The sequence below is a fragment of the Epinephelus lanceolatus genome, chromosome 19, assembly GCF_041903045.1.
Source record: "Epinephelus lanceolatus isolate andai-2023 chromosome 19, ASM4190304v1, whole genome shotgun sequence".
Lineage (NCBI taxonomy): Eukaryota > Metazoa > Chordata > Actinopteri > Perciformes > Serranidae > Epinephelus > Epinephelus lanceolatus.
The window spans coordinates 27,780,747-27,798,270 of NC_135752.1; the positions used below are offsets into that span (position 1 = coordinate 27,780,747).

General features: G+C 40.7%; 1 protein-coding gene across 2 annotated transcripts in view; it reads right to left on the bottom strand.

Annotated features, from left to right (window-relative positions):
• Positions 1 to 17,524, bottom strand: part of LOC117269998 (ras-related protein Rab-27B-like) — a 95,746-nt gene that overhangs the window by 15,234 nt on the left and 62,988 nt on the right. For both annotated transcript variants that reach the window (XM_033647393.2, XM_033647394.2), the window contains exons 2-3: positions 11,318 to 11,489; positions 3,752 to 3,840 (exon numbers count right to left, since the gene is read on the bottom strand). In XM_033647393.2, coding sequence (XP_033503284.1) covers positions 3,752 to 3,840; positions 11,318 to 11,470 — 242 coding nt within the window. In that variant the 5' untranslated portion in view covers positions 11,471 to 11,489. The remainder of the gene's footprint in view (positions 1 to 3,751; positions 3,841 to 11,317; positions 11,490 to 17,524) is intronic.

A 17,524-nucleotide genomic window follows, 5' to 3' on the forward strand; every position in this document is an offset into this window, starting at 1 on the left:
GGAATTAGCGAGCAGCTAGTAGCAAGAGGGAAATACAAACCTGACAGACACTGTAAAGATGAGCAACTGGGGAGACAAGGAATTGCGCGCCCTCCTTGCCCTCGCAATGTAAGAGGCCATTAACCATCAGATGACGGGACGGTGAAGAACGGGCCGACTTATGAGAGAATCGCTGAAGGACTGACCAGCCGCGGCTTCCCTCCCACATCACTGTTTACGTCACACGCTGAGTTACACGTTTTGTTAGTTGCTCACGTTCCCCATTGCCCCGAAAAAGGCGCATTCTGTATAAACAAAATTAGGTAGGTGGCATTTTGCTGCACTCCCTGATTTTGTTTTTATACGGCCAATGCTGAAAAAAGACTGATCGGGCTTTCCTGCAAATTTGCACAATTCCTATCGAAAAAGGGCTTTGGTGACACACCCACAAAGAATCATCACCCGACTCTGCAGTTCCTCTCGTCTCTTAACTCATTGTTTTGGTCATCAAGCCTTCAACTTTACATTTCTGATTCAGTCTCATTGTTGTTTCTAGCTTCTTTTTTTTTTTTTTTTTCTTTTAGAGAATATGCATTACAGGAACCCACTGTACTCTTCCTGCCCAGCACCAGACAGCAGACAGACAAAGTTAGAGACTAAATGGTGAATATAGAGAAACATTTAGCAGCTAAAGAAACAGATTTTTCTATCAGGAGTTGGTGGAGACCAAAACAGAGCTAAAAGGAGAGTGAATATTGAACTTACATGCATCAGGCAATGCAATGTTGTTCTGTATCTACAGAATGTATAAATATGCAACTGTTTGCGAACAAGTTCAGCATATCAAGTGTCAGTGTTGGGTTTAAAGCTGTTTTCCACCCCCCACAAGTGGCCAAAAAATCTCAGTGCACATTTAAATGTATAAAACCTGGGTAGCCTGATGGCTTAGTGGAAAAAGGGAGGCAATGTCCTTCCCGCGGCAGCCACAGGCTTGATTCCATCTTGTGGCCCTTTGCTGCATGTCATCCCCTCCTTCCCTCCCTCTTTCACACCTTGACTACTTTATCCAATAAAGAAAAAAAGCCAAAATAGAACTGCATAAAAAACTGGGAACCAGACGAATCTGCCAGCTCATGTTTAATTTGCTCTGGCAGGTACATCTGGTCCCATCCAAACCGATTTCCACCTGACCACTGTGGGGGAATAACAGCCATTTATCTAATATGAGGCAGCTTTGATAGACTGACACCTTGTATTAATGTGAAACTGCTTTATTCAGCGCATTCACTGGTTTAAATCACCAAGTCTGTTTGTTTTGTAAAGATAGAAACCTAAGCAGATAATTCAGCTCCTGGCAAACACCTCTCCAACGTCTGGATCTGAAGTTATCAGAGAAAAAAGGTGAGCACACATAGCAGGTGCTGGGCGAGACACCCGTCTGTGATGTGCCAAACAGTCCAGGAGAAACACTGAATTGTAAAGTGAAACTGCCTAATTCGGTGTTTTTTTTTACTGGTTTTAATTACCTGGTCCATTTGTTCTGTAGAGGAGGGGGACTCTGCGGGTAATTTAAATGCCACTAAAAATCTCTTGAACAATGAACATTGGAGGTACTCTAATCGGAAGAAGCTTCGCTGGTTGCAATCTGTAATCCTCACCACTTCATGTCTCTAATTCTTACACGCTGTTTCTTTAATTAATGAAAATCTACAATGGATAAAACAGATGCTGCTGTTTGTATCCACAACAGTTAGTAATGGGACTTCCCCAGTTTGTATGTTCTGTGGCACACTGGGCTTCTGGGTGTGACACCAGCGAGGAACATAACTCTGTGTAAACATTACTTTTAAAGCTTTATCTGCAAATATGTATTACTCAAACAATCAGGACAAAGCAGCCGATATCGGCGGTGTTTCCATAGCAAACAGTCTGACGAGCTGATCACATAGGTGGAATAATGACTGGGTGCTCCATTAGAGGATCACAGGGATCAGTTTATGAAAATAGGGATTGTTCCGTTACACTGGGCTGAAGAAATGAAGTTAAAATTATGTAACTAACACTGACTCATCCTGCCATGAGTCACTGTCAGGCCTTTATAAACAGATTCAACAGATCAAGGCCAGTTCCAATTAGAGACCACACACATGCACACATGATTGACACATGCTGTAAATACAGACAAGGAGGCACGGAGACACGCAAACAAACAATGATATGAATCCGTTGTTTCTCTGACGAACCATTCAGTGTGATTTTCATGCTCGATTTCAACAACGACCTCGATCGTTTTACAATCTTTGTCAAAACGGGATTTGACATTACTGAAATTTAGCGTTCAAGTGAAAGGTATCTTTTCCCTAGATTCAACCAGAATAGCCACAGAGTAACGAGTGACATTTTAAAGCCTGACTGCAGATATGAAATGCAATATTGCCTGTCAATCAATCATTTAGCAGACCTCAAAACATTCTCCCTTTTAAGTTTTCATATCTTCTTCACATCAAGACACACTTTGAAGGAGTTCAGCTTCTCACTCTCAAACTTGCTGGGGAAAAACTTAGTGACTTTGTATTTCTGGGGACACTCAGGGTTTCCCTTTAAAGGAGCACCTCACCCTGCTAATGACCATTGGTTTATCAGTTACTTACCCGCTGTTACGTTGAATTTGTGAAGGACACTTTGCTTATCTCAAGTCTAACTTATCCAGTCGTACACTCACTAATTTTTTTCCAATGGGGAACTGACATGAAAGTGAATCTTTTCGAAGCTCTCTTAGACTTAAACTGTAATTTTACCTCACTGAGAGCTGCTGGGACTGGATATCTGATATGCTAGAAAACTGGAGAAATCTGACATGACTGAGAGCATCAGCCAATGAGAGGCGGGATACGTCCCACGTCAGCACGCAGGAGGACGGAAGGAATGTGAGGAGGACAAGCTGCAGGGTTGTCACTTGCCAGGTCTGCTTATTAGCCGCGACTTTGGGCTTGTTTCTAAAGTGAAGTTGCTTATTTGGGCTTGCTCTCTAAATGTCACCTTTCTCTCTTTATATATCCGTCTAATAAGTTATTTAAACGCATGAAAGTCGCTTCTTTTGGGCTTGTTTCCATAGCCCTGGTTGCTTGTTTCTCTCCCAAGATCTGGCAACACTGACAAGCTGGCCGGCAAGCAACAACAACAATGGCGGCGTCCACAGTGTCACGGGGAGCGGGTTGTGTTTGGACCCAGGATACTAAAGAATATTCATGCCCTTACGATGTGTCGTCTCCAAGTTTAGTGACTTCACCGCATTATCTGGGACTGTTTCCAGTGAAGGAGGAATCCAAAAAGTGAGAACATATTTTGAGAGTTTTCTTCACAAATTCAACGTAATACAGGGTGATTAACTGAAATACAAATGGCCTTTTAGAGGCTGAAGTGTTCCTTTAATGTCAATACAGACAGTCACTTCACCGTTGAACTACTACAACTGCAGTGACCACCACTTCAAAAACATTTATTTGAAATTAAAATAACGTTAAATTTACATTAAACACCAAACTTAACACAAAATTACTGTGAATTCGAAGGCAACGGCTACATTTTGCTACAAAAAAATCCAAACCCATTCAGGAATTATTTCCCTCGTTAAAGTAAAAGCTTCTGACATGTTGGTAGAGAGAACTGTGAGCAGATTTTGAAACAGCAGACTCAGGATAGAGAAGTGTGTAAACTGTAGTTGTCATGTTTAAGAAAAAAAAAACCCAGTCCAGTGTAACGAGCAGCCCACCTCTCCTGTCCAGCTGTGTCCCAGAGCTGAAGGTGAACCTTGAAGGTTTTCCCTGTGGTCGCCCCATTGGGGTTGGACGTTGTGTACACCTGAGGAGACAGAGTCAAAACACAAATTTCAGTCCATCAGATACATGAAATGTGGTGATCTATTAATTTCACCAAAAACATGTTAAAATAAAAAAGACACAACCACCTATTCATTTGAATGACTCCTTTGTTGACAAGCTTAAAGCTCACTTAACTTTGACAGCAGTGCAGAGCTCAAGGCTCCTTTATTCCCAAGGTGACTGCAGCCATTTACCATCAGCTATAATCCACCTCTTACTGTTGCACTTTGCACCTTCCACTACTTGCACTTTTTTTACCTGTTGCACTCCACAAACTTCATGTTTTTACAGGTTATTTAGATAGATGGGAAAAGTTTATTGAAGCTGAGGGGTGGTGAGAAAAGATATGTGGCCTAACTGAAAACAGTGACTGTCTCTGTGTCTTGTACTTGTTGCGGTTGAGCTAGTTTGGAATATTGTTATGCCTATATGAAAATTGTATGGCTATTTGGACCTGTTGTGTGAGGTACATTTTGGTGTTTCATTGCGTTTTGTTTGTTGTGATGATGGAGTGGTGCCGTTTGTTTGTGTATTGGTTGTGTTGTATGCAATCACCACCTGTGTACACTGAGCTCCACTTCTAAATGCAAAAAAAATGAAAAATAAGAAAAGAAAAGAAAGAAAATGATGATAATTAGTATTAATTATGAGAAAAAGAGAGAGAGAGAGAGAGAGAGAGAGAGAGAGAGAGAAAGAAAAGATAAAACTACAAAAAAATGTCCCCACTAGGGATGGTGGTGGTTGGGTTAAAATAAAATAAAATAAAACTTGATATTTTTACTTCTAAATGCAAAAAAGTGAAATAAAAAATAAAATAAAATAAAATAAAATGAAAGAAAAGAAGAGAAAAACAAATAAAATAAAATAAAAAAAATGATATTTTTTACTTCTAAATGCAAAAAAGTGAAAAAAATAAAATTAAATTAAAAAAAAATGATAAAATTATTAGTATTAATTATGAGAAAAAAAGAGAAAGAGAAAAAAAAAGAAAAGATAAAATGACAACAACAAAAAAAATGTCCCCACTAGGGGTGATGGTGGTTGGGTTAAAATAAAATAAAATAAAACAAAACAAAATAAAATAAAAAAAATTAAAATAAAATAAAATAAAACTTGATATTTTTACTTCTAAATGCAAAAAAGTGACATAAAAAATAAAATAAAATGAAATAAAAGAAAATAAAAACAAATAAAATAAAATTGAATAAAAAAACTTGATATTTTTACTTCTAAATGCAAAAAAGTGAAAATAAAATAAAATAAAGAAAATAATCAAATAATTAGTATTAATTATGAGAAAAAAAGAGAAAGAGAAAAAAAAGAAAAGATAAAATGACAACAACAAAAAAAATGTCCCCACTAGGGGTGGTGGTGGTTGGGTTACAATAAAATAAAACAAAATAAAATAAAAATAAATTTAAAAAAAACTTGATATTTTGACTATTACTTGTTTTCAGAGTCTTTGTCACCATGTTGTTATTGATAGTGTTTTTATTGTAGTTTTATGTGCTGTATGCTTCTTCTGTGTTTGTCATGTTTGTGTTACGCTGCACCAAAACTGCCCTCCAGGGACAATGAAGATTTACTGAATTTAACTGAATTGACTTGAAACTGGCGACACATTCTACTGATCTCCGTTAGTTGACAAGGCTTTATCTGGTTATGAAATGAGAAGTCAACGGAGTCGCCTGAACTGTGCAGATCCTGCTTTGTTCCTACCTGCTGGGCAGCTAATGCTAACTAACCAGCTGTCTGCAGATATCGGGCAACACAAACAGCAGGAGCAGATGAATCAGTGTGCAGACCTTTTTGCTCCTTCTCTGCTTAAATTGATTATTGAACTGGTTTAGACAGTCCGTAGCTGGATGTGATAACCTGTATTTGTTGTCTACCTCCATGCTGCAGGGGAAAAAATCATTAAAATTGTGAATTATCCCCGAGCTTGAAAAAAGGCACAACCGCCAACACAGTGTCTTTAACACAGCATGGTATGTTTTCACCTCTCAGCTGCTTCATTGTTGTGAATATCTCAGCAGGTGTGACTAACAGTGATGTGGACAGTGATCGTGACTCTGTGATGATGAACTCTTGCGTGCACTGCTGCTGGTTGTCATCGTCGTGTCTCTGCAGGAAGCCTCGGGCGTCATTCACACCTCTCACTCTCCCAGATGAGACACTTTCTCAGACACTCTTTTGGGGCTGCGTTCACACAGAGGAACTCGAAAGTGCTTTTAGTTCAGTTTTTCAAGTGATAACTGACTTTCAAGGTCAGGTGGAAAATTATGATGCTTGTACATCTGACGGTGTCAATCAGGAATTTTGTCACTTTAGGGGCGAAGCTTCTCAGAATGCAGCAGGGCAATTCTTTTGAGGGCACAAAGGCCACATGCCAGAGCCTTGACTTAAGAGAGGCAATGATTTCACTTTGATAGACAAATCCATTTCTAAAAGCATCAGTTCCTTTTTAATAAACTGTGTGACACTTCTAGAAAAATAAAAACAACAAACATTTAAAAAAAGAAAAAGAAAAATCTACTTCAGAATATTATTGATTAAACTAAAGTTTTAATGCACTCTGATGAGGTATATGATCTTAACACATATTGGGACTTATATTCACATCACATCTACTGTATATGCATGTGTGTACACTCTATGGATTAGAATATATGTAGTTCACATAATCCATTAGAAATTAATATATGTTTTTTTAAATAAAAAATAAAAATAAAATATAAAGTTTATTACGAAATGTGTGTGTCATCCAAGAGAGACAACAAAAACAAATGGAATGGTCAAAGGCTTTATATTTAAATTTAAGGCATGCTCATGCACTAACATCACAAGTATGGTCTGTGTCTGTTCATGTGCCAGCTGAAATGTTGTTGTAGTCACCTAAAAAGTTGTGTTTCACAATAAAAGCCTATTTAGAAAATGGAGGGATTCTTTCAGCCGAGGTTATAAAGGGCTTTTAATTTGAAACAAATTCTGGAAGTGTTGAGTTTGAAATGGCGGCACGATGCATTAACTTTATCAAAGCAAACGGGAGTGGATAAAAAGTAAAAATATAAAAAACACAGAGAGATTAATAAATAACGGCCCTTTTATAATGTAGTCTGTTTCAAATGAAGCTGGTAGCCTCTGCAGTTATGGTGACTAAAAGCCCTGCCACTATTTTTTAATATTGCAATTTATATTGCAAAAAATAAAATAAATCGCAATGTCAGTTTTTTCCAATATCGTGCAGCCCTAATTACACGTAAACGTTCCACCTTAAAAGTTGCCTGAACAGGAGTCAATGCACAAACCTGCTATTTTTAAAAATCCCATCAAGGGAGACTCTCACTTTAGCCTGTTCTTTTTGTTTTCTGAAAATGTCGGTGTGCAACCCTGCTCTGTGGAGAATAAACGAGGTGCAGACGTCCCTCTGCATCACCGGAGAAGAGGAAATACAGTAAGTGCTGGACAGAGCAGTGAGTGACAACAACCCCGCCCACATTCAAGAGCCCTGTCTGCTTAACGGATCCAGAGTCTCGGTACATGTCCGTAAGGGTTGCTTTTGGTTCTAAAGCTACTATACCAAAAGATATTGGTGGAAATTAGGCTTAAATAAGAGACATGAAGTCAGTAACACAAAAGTATCAAAGTTTGCTAACATTAGTAACAATAACTGGTCATGTAAAGCTCAGCAGAACAAACTGAGTGTGAAATGATCCTCCTCAGAAAACAGAAGAGACAGAGGACATGTTCACTACAATCGGCTCAGTTTACAACACTGGGAGATTTAGCATCATCACAGCTTTCCTAAACTGTCCATTCTGGTTCAGTGGCTCAAATGATAAACAAACTGGTCCACATTTAGCGTTTAGCTTCAGGCACCATGAAGACCCTGAGGAGGGGCTAGTGATAGCACTGAGCTACAGCTGTGATCACACGTGTCTGCTTCTGTTTGACTCTTGAATACGGGGTGTGAGCTTAACACACACACACACACACACACACACACACACAACACAGGAGGTGAGGAACAATAATCAATCCTATGACTCATCCAGAGTGGTGGGATTAAAGCTGCATTGTCAGTATTTCCGACGTGCGAAGGCAGAATAGCACCCAGATGACCCAACGTCTGACCAAACTGAGCCTCGCCCACTCTCTGATTCACTTGGACATCTCCATGCATTTACCCTGATGAGAATACAGCGACAGGACTACATGTTTCCAACAGGTCTCAGTGACAGCTTTAAGTGGGTTTCTGGCCAAAATCAATGTTTTGACTGTCAAATCCTCTGTAGACTTGAAAGGTGGCTGTAAAACACTGATTTGTTTCTTGACAGAGAACAGAAGCTGTGCTAAGCTTGGATTTCTCTCATTTACAGTGGATTCCAATATTGACAAGTTGTTACACCTGAAAAATAACACCAATTAAAGCCTATTAAAGCTGGGGTAGGCAGCTTTATTTTGGCAGAAATCCCATAATAGCCTTTCAGCATATTGTAATTCTAGTGGACAAAGAGAACACCAGACCCCTCCTCTAGGCTCTGTTTTCAGGCTTTAGACAATCTAGCCTGTGACAGGAGACTTTGGCTGATTACAGGTCAATTCAGAAAGAGTGTTCCTAATGGCTATTCTACAAAAGCTGACATGCATGCACGTCCCTTCAGTGAAAGCCTGATGTAATGGCAGAGAATCCTGCAGAGACAGTTACTTTTCCAGCATTGGCAACAACTGCCTATGCTGCAAAGCATCAAAAAAAAGGAAGACTGACTTATCAAAATGAGTCTAAAAGAGAGTCTGACAATGAACAACATAAAAAAAGGTGTCAATATCGGGGAAGTGTTTCAGATGTGGAGAGAAAATGTTGCTAATAGTTTAGTCTTTTGCTAACCGCAGCTAAAGGCTCACAGCTGCAGCTGTGACAGCAGCTCTGAAGACTGACCCCCAGTCAGTGACTGAAGTAACCCTGAAGCCAGCTAGTGCAAACCCCAGCTCCAGCGGACCATACAGCCCCAACTCCCTGTGAGATCAGCAAACTTTTGGTTGCTGCCATTACAAAAGTTAGATCCAGTGCTGCCGCTGGCTACCAGTTTGCTGTGACACCAAGTGTTGGGATTTATGCTTGCCAAATACAAACCAATGCAAAAGGGAGCGAGGTGAAGGAACCGTGGTATGGCTAGCTAGCTAATTCTTGTCTCATTTGTGGTCTTTTAAACAGAGGTTGAGAGCAGAGCAAGGTAGTACTGAGTGAGTGCACTGCAGGCAACTTTACAATTACATAAGAATAAATCAATGTATGGGAAACACTGGGTTACTGTTTGAAGCGTGCGCATATGCTTGTGGTCGTCTGATGGAAGGGGCTTAAGACAGAGGGGAGCAAGCTGCAGGAGGAGGATGTATTTTCAAGCTCTGCCCTTTTTATTTTGCTTTTTCCAGAAAGTGCCAAAATTTAGGTATAATCACTGAATATGAAGCTACAGCCAGCAGATTGTTAGCTTAGCTCAGCTTAGCTTAGCACAAAGACAGCAAACAAGAGGAAACAGCTAGCCTGGATCTGTCCAAAGTTAAAAACCTGCAATCAGCACCTCTAAAGCTCACTTATTAACATCCTGTATCTCTTTGTTTAATTCCGTACTTAACTGATTCTGTCTGTATGATGCTCCTAGTGTAACTTCAACCAAATAGTTTTTGTGCCCAAACCAAGCAGCAACCTCCAGGGCTAAAATATGAAGTCAACACAAAGTGCCAAAAACTGTGGTTCCTTGAATGGCCACTTGAGTCTGGCTCCAAAAGCAAGTCAATCCCTACAGACCCTCACGTTGAAATGCACAACTTTACAGCGCATCACTGGAGATGCCGCGCTAATCCACTGATCCATCTCACGCTCCATTCTACCCTCACTCATAAACAAGACTCCGAGATACTTGAACTCCCTGACTTGGGTCAGTAACTTGGAGGGGGCAATCCACCGTTTTCCAGCAGATAACCAAGGCCTCAGATTTGGAGGTGCTGACTCTCATCCCGACCACTTCAAAATCAGCTGCAAATGGACTCCTTCCTCCCCTCGGCTGTGCCTGTGTGGCTACATCCATCATTTTATTTAGTCTGTGGCCTTCACTTAATGAAACCACAACCATGACAGTAGCAGCTCAAAAAACAGTCATGTAAATCCTTTGAGCAAGGTTGCTGACATGGATCATTCTGAAAGACAATAACCAACAAACTTGGTCATTTAGTTTGGAGGACTTGTTGATTTTGATATTCAGAAGATAGATTTGGAGTTAAAAGAGGACTCCACTGATTTAGCACTGCACTCCTAAAACATTTTTGGACTCACAATGGACAGTTAAAAGAAAAAAAGATCAAAATCGATGCAGCCGAAACAGAGATATCATACTTTTTATTCCACACGTTCTTCCTTATCTAAACCTGCTGCCTGTATTACCCAATACTAGTGGCTGCCAATTTAGAAACGAGCCACTATCCTGCGGCAGAGATGAAGAGCGGGTTGCAGAGGTCTGGTAAGATCGCTTCTAACTTTCTAACTTCACACTAACATATTTATTTCATTTTCACTTTTGTAGTCTTAAGCTCCAACTAAAGCTGACTCAATTCGTCAGACTTCACACAGCTCCCTTTAAGCATCATTTTAACCTCTAACCTTGTGGTTCCTGACCAAGCAGTCAGACCTCTGGAGAGGTGCAAAATAAACCTGAAGGATCACAGAATTGTTGAGGAAGAAATATGAAAGACAATATAAATATTTTTCTTTGTGGTAATGTTCTCTAACTTTTGCTTTTTATCTTGTAAAACAATAGATGCTTTCACTTCTACAGTACTGAGGCAAAAAGATTGGGAACCATTGCTATAACCTGGGATCATCACCTGCAGAGGCAAAGAACTGCAGTTTTTTTTAGGTTGGCAAACTGAAATAGCAAAGACAGAACTCTGGTCAATAAAAGTATTTGCAGATTTTCCTTATTTTACAATCCATTAATACCGCAGCAATCATGGCACCAGAAACTCACTAGTTATCCTGAGCCATCTCTCCACCGATAACTGATCCCAGGCTATTGACAAATCTGACCCAGGTTTGATCTCCCTGTACAACTTAATATAATGATTGTGACTCAGCCCAGCAGCCACTGTGGGAGAAAAGCAGCAGAAAATCCAGACATGACCTGACCCACTGTTTGTTCTTTGATAAGTACAGCCCAAAGAAAATGCCTGGGCAAATGCCACAGTAGCCATGGTAACCAAGCCTGCATTCCTAGTGCGTAAGGTGAGTGTGTGGAGGTAGGTGTATCAGAAAACTGATATCTAGTTAAGATGTTTTTTGAGATAAATTAGCCTTGATTCAAAACTAGAAACAGAAATATCTCACACCTACACGTGCTGCATGTGTTTCCCTGCTTTTGTTCCTAAAAAACAAAAACAAAAAATCAGACATCACAACTCACCACTCTCTTTTCCCTGAAGTCGATGCCGACTGTGGTGATGAACTTGGGGTTGAACTTGTTGTCTGTGTATCGGTACAGGAAGGTAGTCTTCCCCACACCGGAGTCCCCCAGGGCAAGGAGTTTTATAAGGTAGTCATAATCCCCATCAGTCATAGTGATGACCGCAATAAACCTGTCGGAAAACAGAGAGAGATGCTTGTTAACGTACAGACAAGAAACAAAAGGACAAGAAAAGACAACAGAAGAAAGAAACACTGACATTAGATTTTGAGAAGCTGACGAATAGAAAGCAGTAATAAGAAGGATTTGGTGTGTGTTGTTGCACTACCCACTGTTGAATTATGGAAGTGTGGTCAGAGGGTCGTCCTGACCATAACATGACCTTATGGGAAAATGGTAACTTGGTGGTGGGGCATTAAGTGTGGGTGGGAAAAAGAGGGTGTCTGTATATCTGGGTATGAGAAAGCAGTAGAAAAAGTGATGTCCTGTAAGAAAAAGTGCCGCATGTAAACAAACTCACACATTTTTATTTTTATTTTTTTTTAATTTTATATACTTTATTAACTTTATTAATCCCCCTGAGGGGAAAGTCAATTTTTTCACACATGCACAAACAGGACCTATACATGCACAAAGTGGAGAGATGAGTGAGCAGTTGGGGGGGTTCAGTGCCTTGCTCAAGGGCACCTCGGCAGTGCCCAGGAGGTGAACTGGCACCTCTCCAGCCACCAGTCCACACTCCATATTTGGTCTGGACGGGGACTCGAACAGGTGACCCTCCGGTTCCCAACCCAAGTCTCTATGGACTGAGCTACTGCCACCCCAATATAATTTATCCCTTTACATTATTCCTAAAAAAAAAATCCAGAAACTTGTATTTTTATTTAATAATAAATAAGTGAAAATCACATGCAGTTAAAGGGATAGTTCTGATTTTTTGAGTTATAGTAGATGTTGGTACTCCTGTCTGCTTCTCCAAACATGGGGCAAACCAACCATCACAGAAGCTAAGCAATGTACTGCTCTGGATGGGGGTGAGCAGCAAAATGCATTTTAGACACCTACAAAAAGGTGATAATAACCAATATCAGTGTACGTGGCTGCTATATTGACTATATTTTCACCACTTTGCTTTTTCTTTGGCACTACATTTTCTCAGCTATAGAACATTCCTATTCCCATGCATTAGCACAACTGCTCAGTGCATTGTATTACACCACAGATTAGCGACTGCTGTTACGACCTACACCTACTAACCAACCAACAGAAATGCAGCATGAAATGACGCACTGGTGCTAAACCCAAACAAACAGTTACTCAAACAGGCAAAAGCCACAAAAAGAAATGTGTGGGATTCCAGCTAAGAGGAAAACCTTGCCAAGTTTTGACAGCAGAACTCTTGCCTGTATGATGTGTCCTCCAGCTCTTATGATAGTGTAAAGAAGGACGAAGCATGGAAGGAAATAGCGACGGAGTTGCAGCTACCAGGTTAGCAACCTAGCAGCTAGCAAACACACACAGAGTTTATAGTGCCCACAAAACTTTGGGTTATTTAGTACAGTCTGTAGGAGGCTTATCGCTGACACGTTTGTTCTGACAATGATGGCGCTAGAGGAAAGGTCAGGGGGTCACCAAAGTCACTGGGATTTATCATCAGGAGATCATGAATATCCACAGAAATTTTTACGGACATCTGGTTGTTGAGAGAGGGACAATCCTAACTGAACTGGAACAAAAGATCAACTTTCAGCAACACCAGAGAGAGTACATGATGAACTTAGTCCTCCTAAACATCAGTAAGTGGAGATGTTACTGATGGCACAAAGGAATGCACTTCTCATGTGAGATTCTTAAACCAAGTGTTGTGAGTTGTACTCTGGGGTCTGTTTGCCTCACGGCTAAATGTGGTATATTTAGAGAGACGATCACAAGACTCTAATTCACTCAGCTGAGAGGAAGCACATATAACACTGCGCTTTATTACAGTGAGGACAGTGATTAACCAGGACCTCTGATCTCCTCACAATAACCTCACTGTACCACAGACAGTACCGGGAAAATCAGAGAGACGCTATTCACCAACTGGGCTGGAGCAAAAACAGTGCAACAGATTATTTGACACTCAGTCCTAGACCTGTGCTAGCAAATACACTTCTACCTGCCTTGGAGCTTTTAAACAGATCGTTATTGACAACTGTCATCAGCCAGAATGGTTCTCAGGAGTTGACGGGCTATTTCATTGTCCACTTTTACACATAAAGTGTGAGCTCTCAGGTCGTAGCTTGGTGATCTGACCACAAAGTATAAGCACATAAATTGTGTGAGCTTTGGTTTTACATTTCAGACAACATTTCTAGGACAGGTTTAAATGCACAGTGTAAGGTTGTCTTCATTTATGGGGACACTTTGGCACCACAAACCAGTAATATATGTTTTTTTTTTCTGTTTTCCCTTGCTCTCACACATTTAGCATCCATCAGTCCTGACACTGATGAAGCCCTTTGAGGGTGCGAGGTTGAGGGTGAGACAAGGGGGAGGGGTCGAGCTTATTGATCTGTCGTCATTGGTGGGAAACGAGGAATGTCTGCAGTGTGACCGGTTGGTCAGTCATCATTCCCTGAGGGTGAAACAGTTAACAGCACTTCGGTCAGCTGACAGTAGACAACAGCACAACTCACAGTCACCCGCAGAACGGAGAGTGAAAAAACAGAACAAGATAGAATAGAAGAAGGCAGGGATTTATTTAAAAAATGTGAGTTCATTTTCTAAGTAGTGGTGGAGGGGAAAAAAAAAGATTTAACAGGTCTATTTGATTCTGAATTGACTCACAATTCATCTGGAATCTGCTCTGTGAAAGACATAATGTATATACGTACTATTTGAAAATGCCTCTTGTATAAAGAGCCTAATAATTAAATTAAATTGGCAGATGCACCAACATACAAAGACTTGTCTTCACTGCTCAGGGCATATTTGCATCCACTTGGATGATTTGCATTGACCTTACATGCATGTAGTGGCACAACTATGTAACCGAGAGGCCAAGAGAACACTGAATATGATACATTTATAATGACTTACTGTACACTCAGTTGACATTAGGTACACGAGCTAAAACTAACACAATCTAATACAACAGCCCAGTAAGGAATCCTACTTTCATGAGAGTTATTATGTTCAGTTTTGTTACATCTGTTAAAAGTTGTTGAATCAACTTTGTGGACATTTTTGGAGGCTGTAATTGTGCTGCTGAACCGTGTTGCCTTAGACTGCAGTGGTTCCCCTATATTCTTACAGGCCTCGTGGGCTGCCAGCCTCCCAACCCAGGTCAAAAATATCTTAAAACCTGCCAAAAATAATAACAAATATCCATTCCAGTGTTTTCCTTGTGTTTATTCTACAGCGTCATGAGTCCATGATCAAGGCAAGTGTCTGTAGCAGAGCTTAGATTCTCTGCCCGAGCCCGAGCCCGAGCCCAAGCCCGAGCCGGACCTGACCGACCCGGCAGTAATTTCCCACCACTATCCTCGGGCTCGGACAGGTCGGGCTAGGCTATGGAACCAACTACTTATCACACCTAGGCATGGAGACCTCGACACTTAAGAGGCACATGACGAAGGCTTGCCATGAAAAGAAAGATGAGAGTAAGCATCCAATGTCCACGTTCATATCCTTAAAAAAAACGTCGGGCTGTGGCTTTAAACCGGGCTCGGGCTCATAATTACAGTTAAAGGGACGGGCCGGGCTCGGACAGAACATGCATGGGCTCAGGTGGGGTCAGGCTGGATTTTTTGGGCCCGATAAGATCTAGTCTGTCGTAGTTCACATCTGTAATAACAGCCCGGACAGTGAAGTGTCTGTTATCTAAACTACTGAAGTCCACTGAAGAGTTGAGTATAATTTTAGTAGGCTACAGATTGGTGATGTATCCTAATGTTGGTCCAGCATACGCCGTTTTGGGCAATCACCAGCCTCACAGACATCCTGGGTAGACCTGTGGATCCTGATCAGCTGATCACACTATTTGGTATTAAAGGTTTTGATCTTGTGTTAACTAGATCCCTATTAAATTGGAAGCAGACACGGGCTCCTGCCCATTCTGCCCTCGTGAAGGATGTGATGCACCACCTACGTTTGGAAAAGATCAAATTCTCATTACAAGGGTGTGAAAACAAATTTTACCAGACCTGGCAACCCTTTATAGACCACTTTAAGACCGCTTTTCCTCCCAGCCCCTCCTCCCTTACACTAGACTGAGAAGTGTTTCTAATATTTAGCCTATCTTTAATGATATAACCGGTCAGGGTTTATTGCAGGGCTGTTCAATCAGACTGTATTAAAAACACGTTTGAGGAAATCTGGAAGCCTTTTATTGCATTCCTCATAAATGTAATCGTTAGAGATTACCTGACATAATGAAATATCACCTTTGAGACAAGAACAGCATTTAGAGACTACTTAAATAATCTTTATGCGTTTTTTATTGATTCTTTTTTTGTTTTTCTTGTATATTTATTTTGGCACTGCTGTGTTATTGCTGGCTTTTTTATGTCACACATTCGTCTCCTGTTAGTATAATGTTTTTGTTTTTGTGTTATTGGAAAGGTTCTAGGGAAGCGCGGTTGGGGGAGGAAGAACATCTGTCATTTGTACTGATAAAGGAAAACTAATAAACATTATTTACAACAAAAACAATTAAACTGCATTACTTTTGTCTAGGTGTGCGTAATAAAACAACAACTGAGAGTGTATACTAGAAATTATAGCAACTAATAGAAAAGTTGGTTCACAGCTTTGCTACTATCAGGTTGTGGAGGAAATGTTTCCCCTGGTGTCTGCTAAATCTTCTATCTCAATAACAAGCGAGAACAGAAACATAAAACACAGAGAGACATTAAAAATGCATGAGCCATCACACACAACAGGAGGAGAAGCAAACAGGAAAGAGAATAAAAACAAATAGAAAGAGAAGAGTCTTCAACAGTCCGTCCTGCTGCACAGAGAGGAGATGAGTTTAAGTTTTTATGAGGACACATCTTCGGGATATCAGACCGTCTATCAGGAGGATGTGTTTTGCTCTTTCCCCACTGTTATCCGTCACAACTGTGAGATAAAAACATTTGTCACTGCTTTCAGTCAGACTCTGATACACAAGCAGTCTGCAGCTTCATAAACTAATAGAGTTTTATGGTTATGGATTCCCCATTAAAGACTGTCAGCTAGGGATGCACCGAAATGAAAATTTGTGGCCGAAGCCGAAGCCAAATATTATTAAACGCTTGGCCGAATACCGAGTACCGAATACCGAATATCATTGTTTAGTTTTTCATTAGTTTTTGCAGATGAACCCCCTCCAGATTAGTGTTGTCACGGTACCAAAATTGGGACCCACTGTACGATACCAATGATAATATCATGGTTCTGAGTAGTATCACAATACCACAACGAAAATGAGGCAGATGTGCCTTTTGTCATTTATAAAAAGATAAATCACTTTTCTATAATACATCAATGATATTTCAATGGAATAAATTACTTATTGACTTATTCATACTTCAAAAACAGCATCAATAAGTGATGACCATAGGGGGGATCAAAATAAAATAAATAAATAAAATAAGAATCAACCAGCCACCCTCCTGCCCTTCATAAGTAATGAACAGTCCCTAAAGTGCGGTGAGGTTTGTGGGCCGTGAACGGCTCGTTCCTCCTCTGACACATCACATACCTGTGTTCGGCTGGCTCGGCTGTTCAGGTACTTCTGGGCAGTCCACACGCCAAGAAGAGGATATTATTGGAACTGACTCCGTCGCCGGTAAGCCGATGGCCGCCGTATTTGACAGGAATACATTACTGTCTGTGTCTGTGACCCCCGTTCAACCCACAACCGATGGGATTTGCCTTTCATTTCTGCTGCTGGTTGAAATCTGTAGGCTGCTCGCACAGCGTGCTGAATGATTTAAGCCTATTTTGCTCGCTCAGAACTATTTTTAGTCGCAAATGCGAGTGCCGTGATGGACGGATCGCCACACTGCCGTCATTTTATTCCGCCCGTCATGGCACGCTGTTTGATTGCGTTATCAAAACACGCCGCTATTATTCGGCCTTGCTTTTAACTTATTCCACCGAATACCGAATGTGTGTTTTTTTGCAATATTTGGCCGAATATATTCAGTTACCAAATATTCGGTGCATCCCTACTGTCAG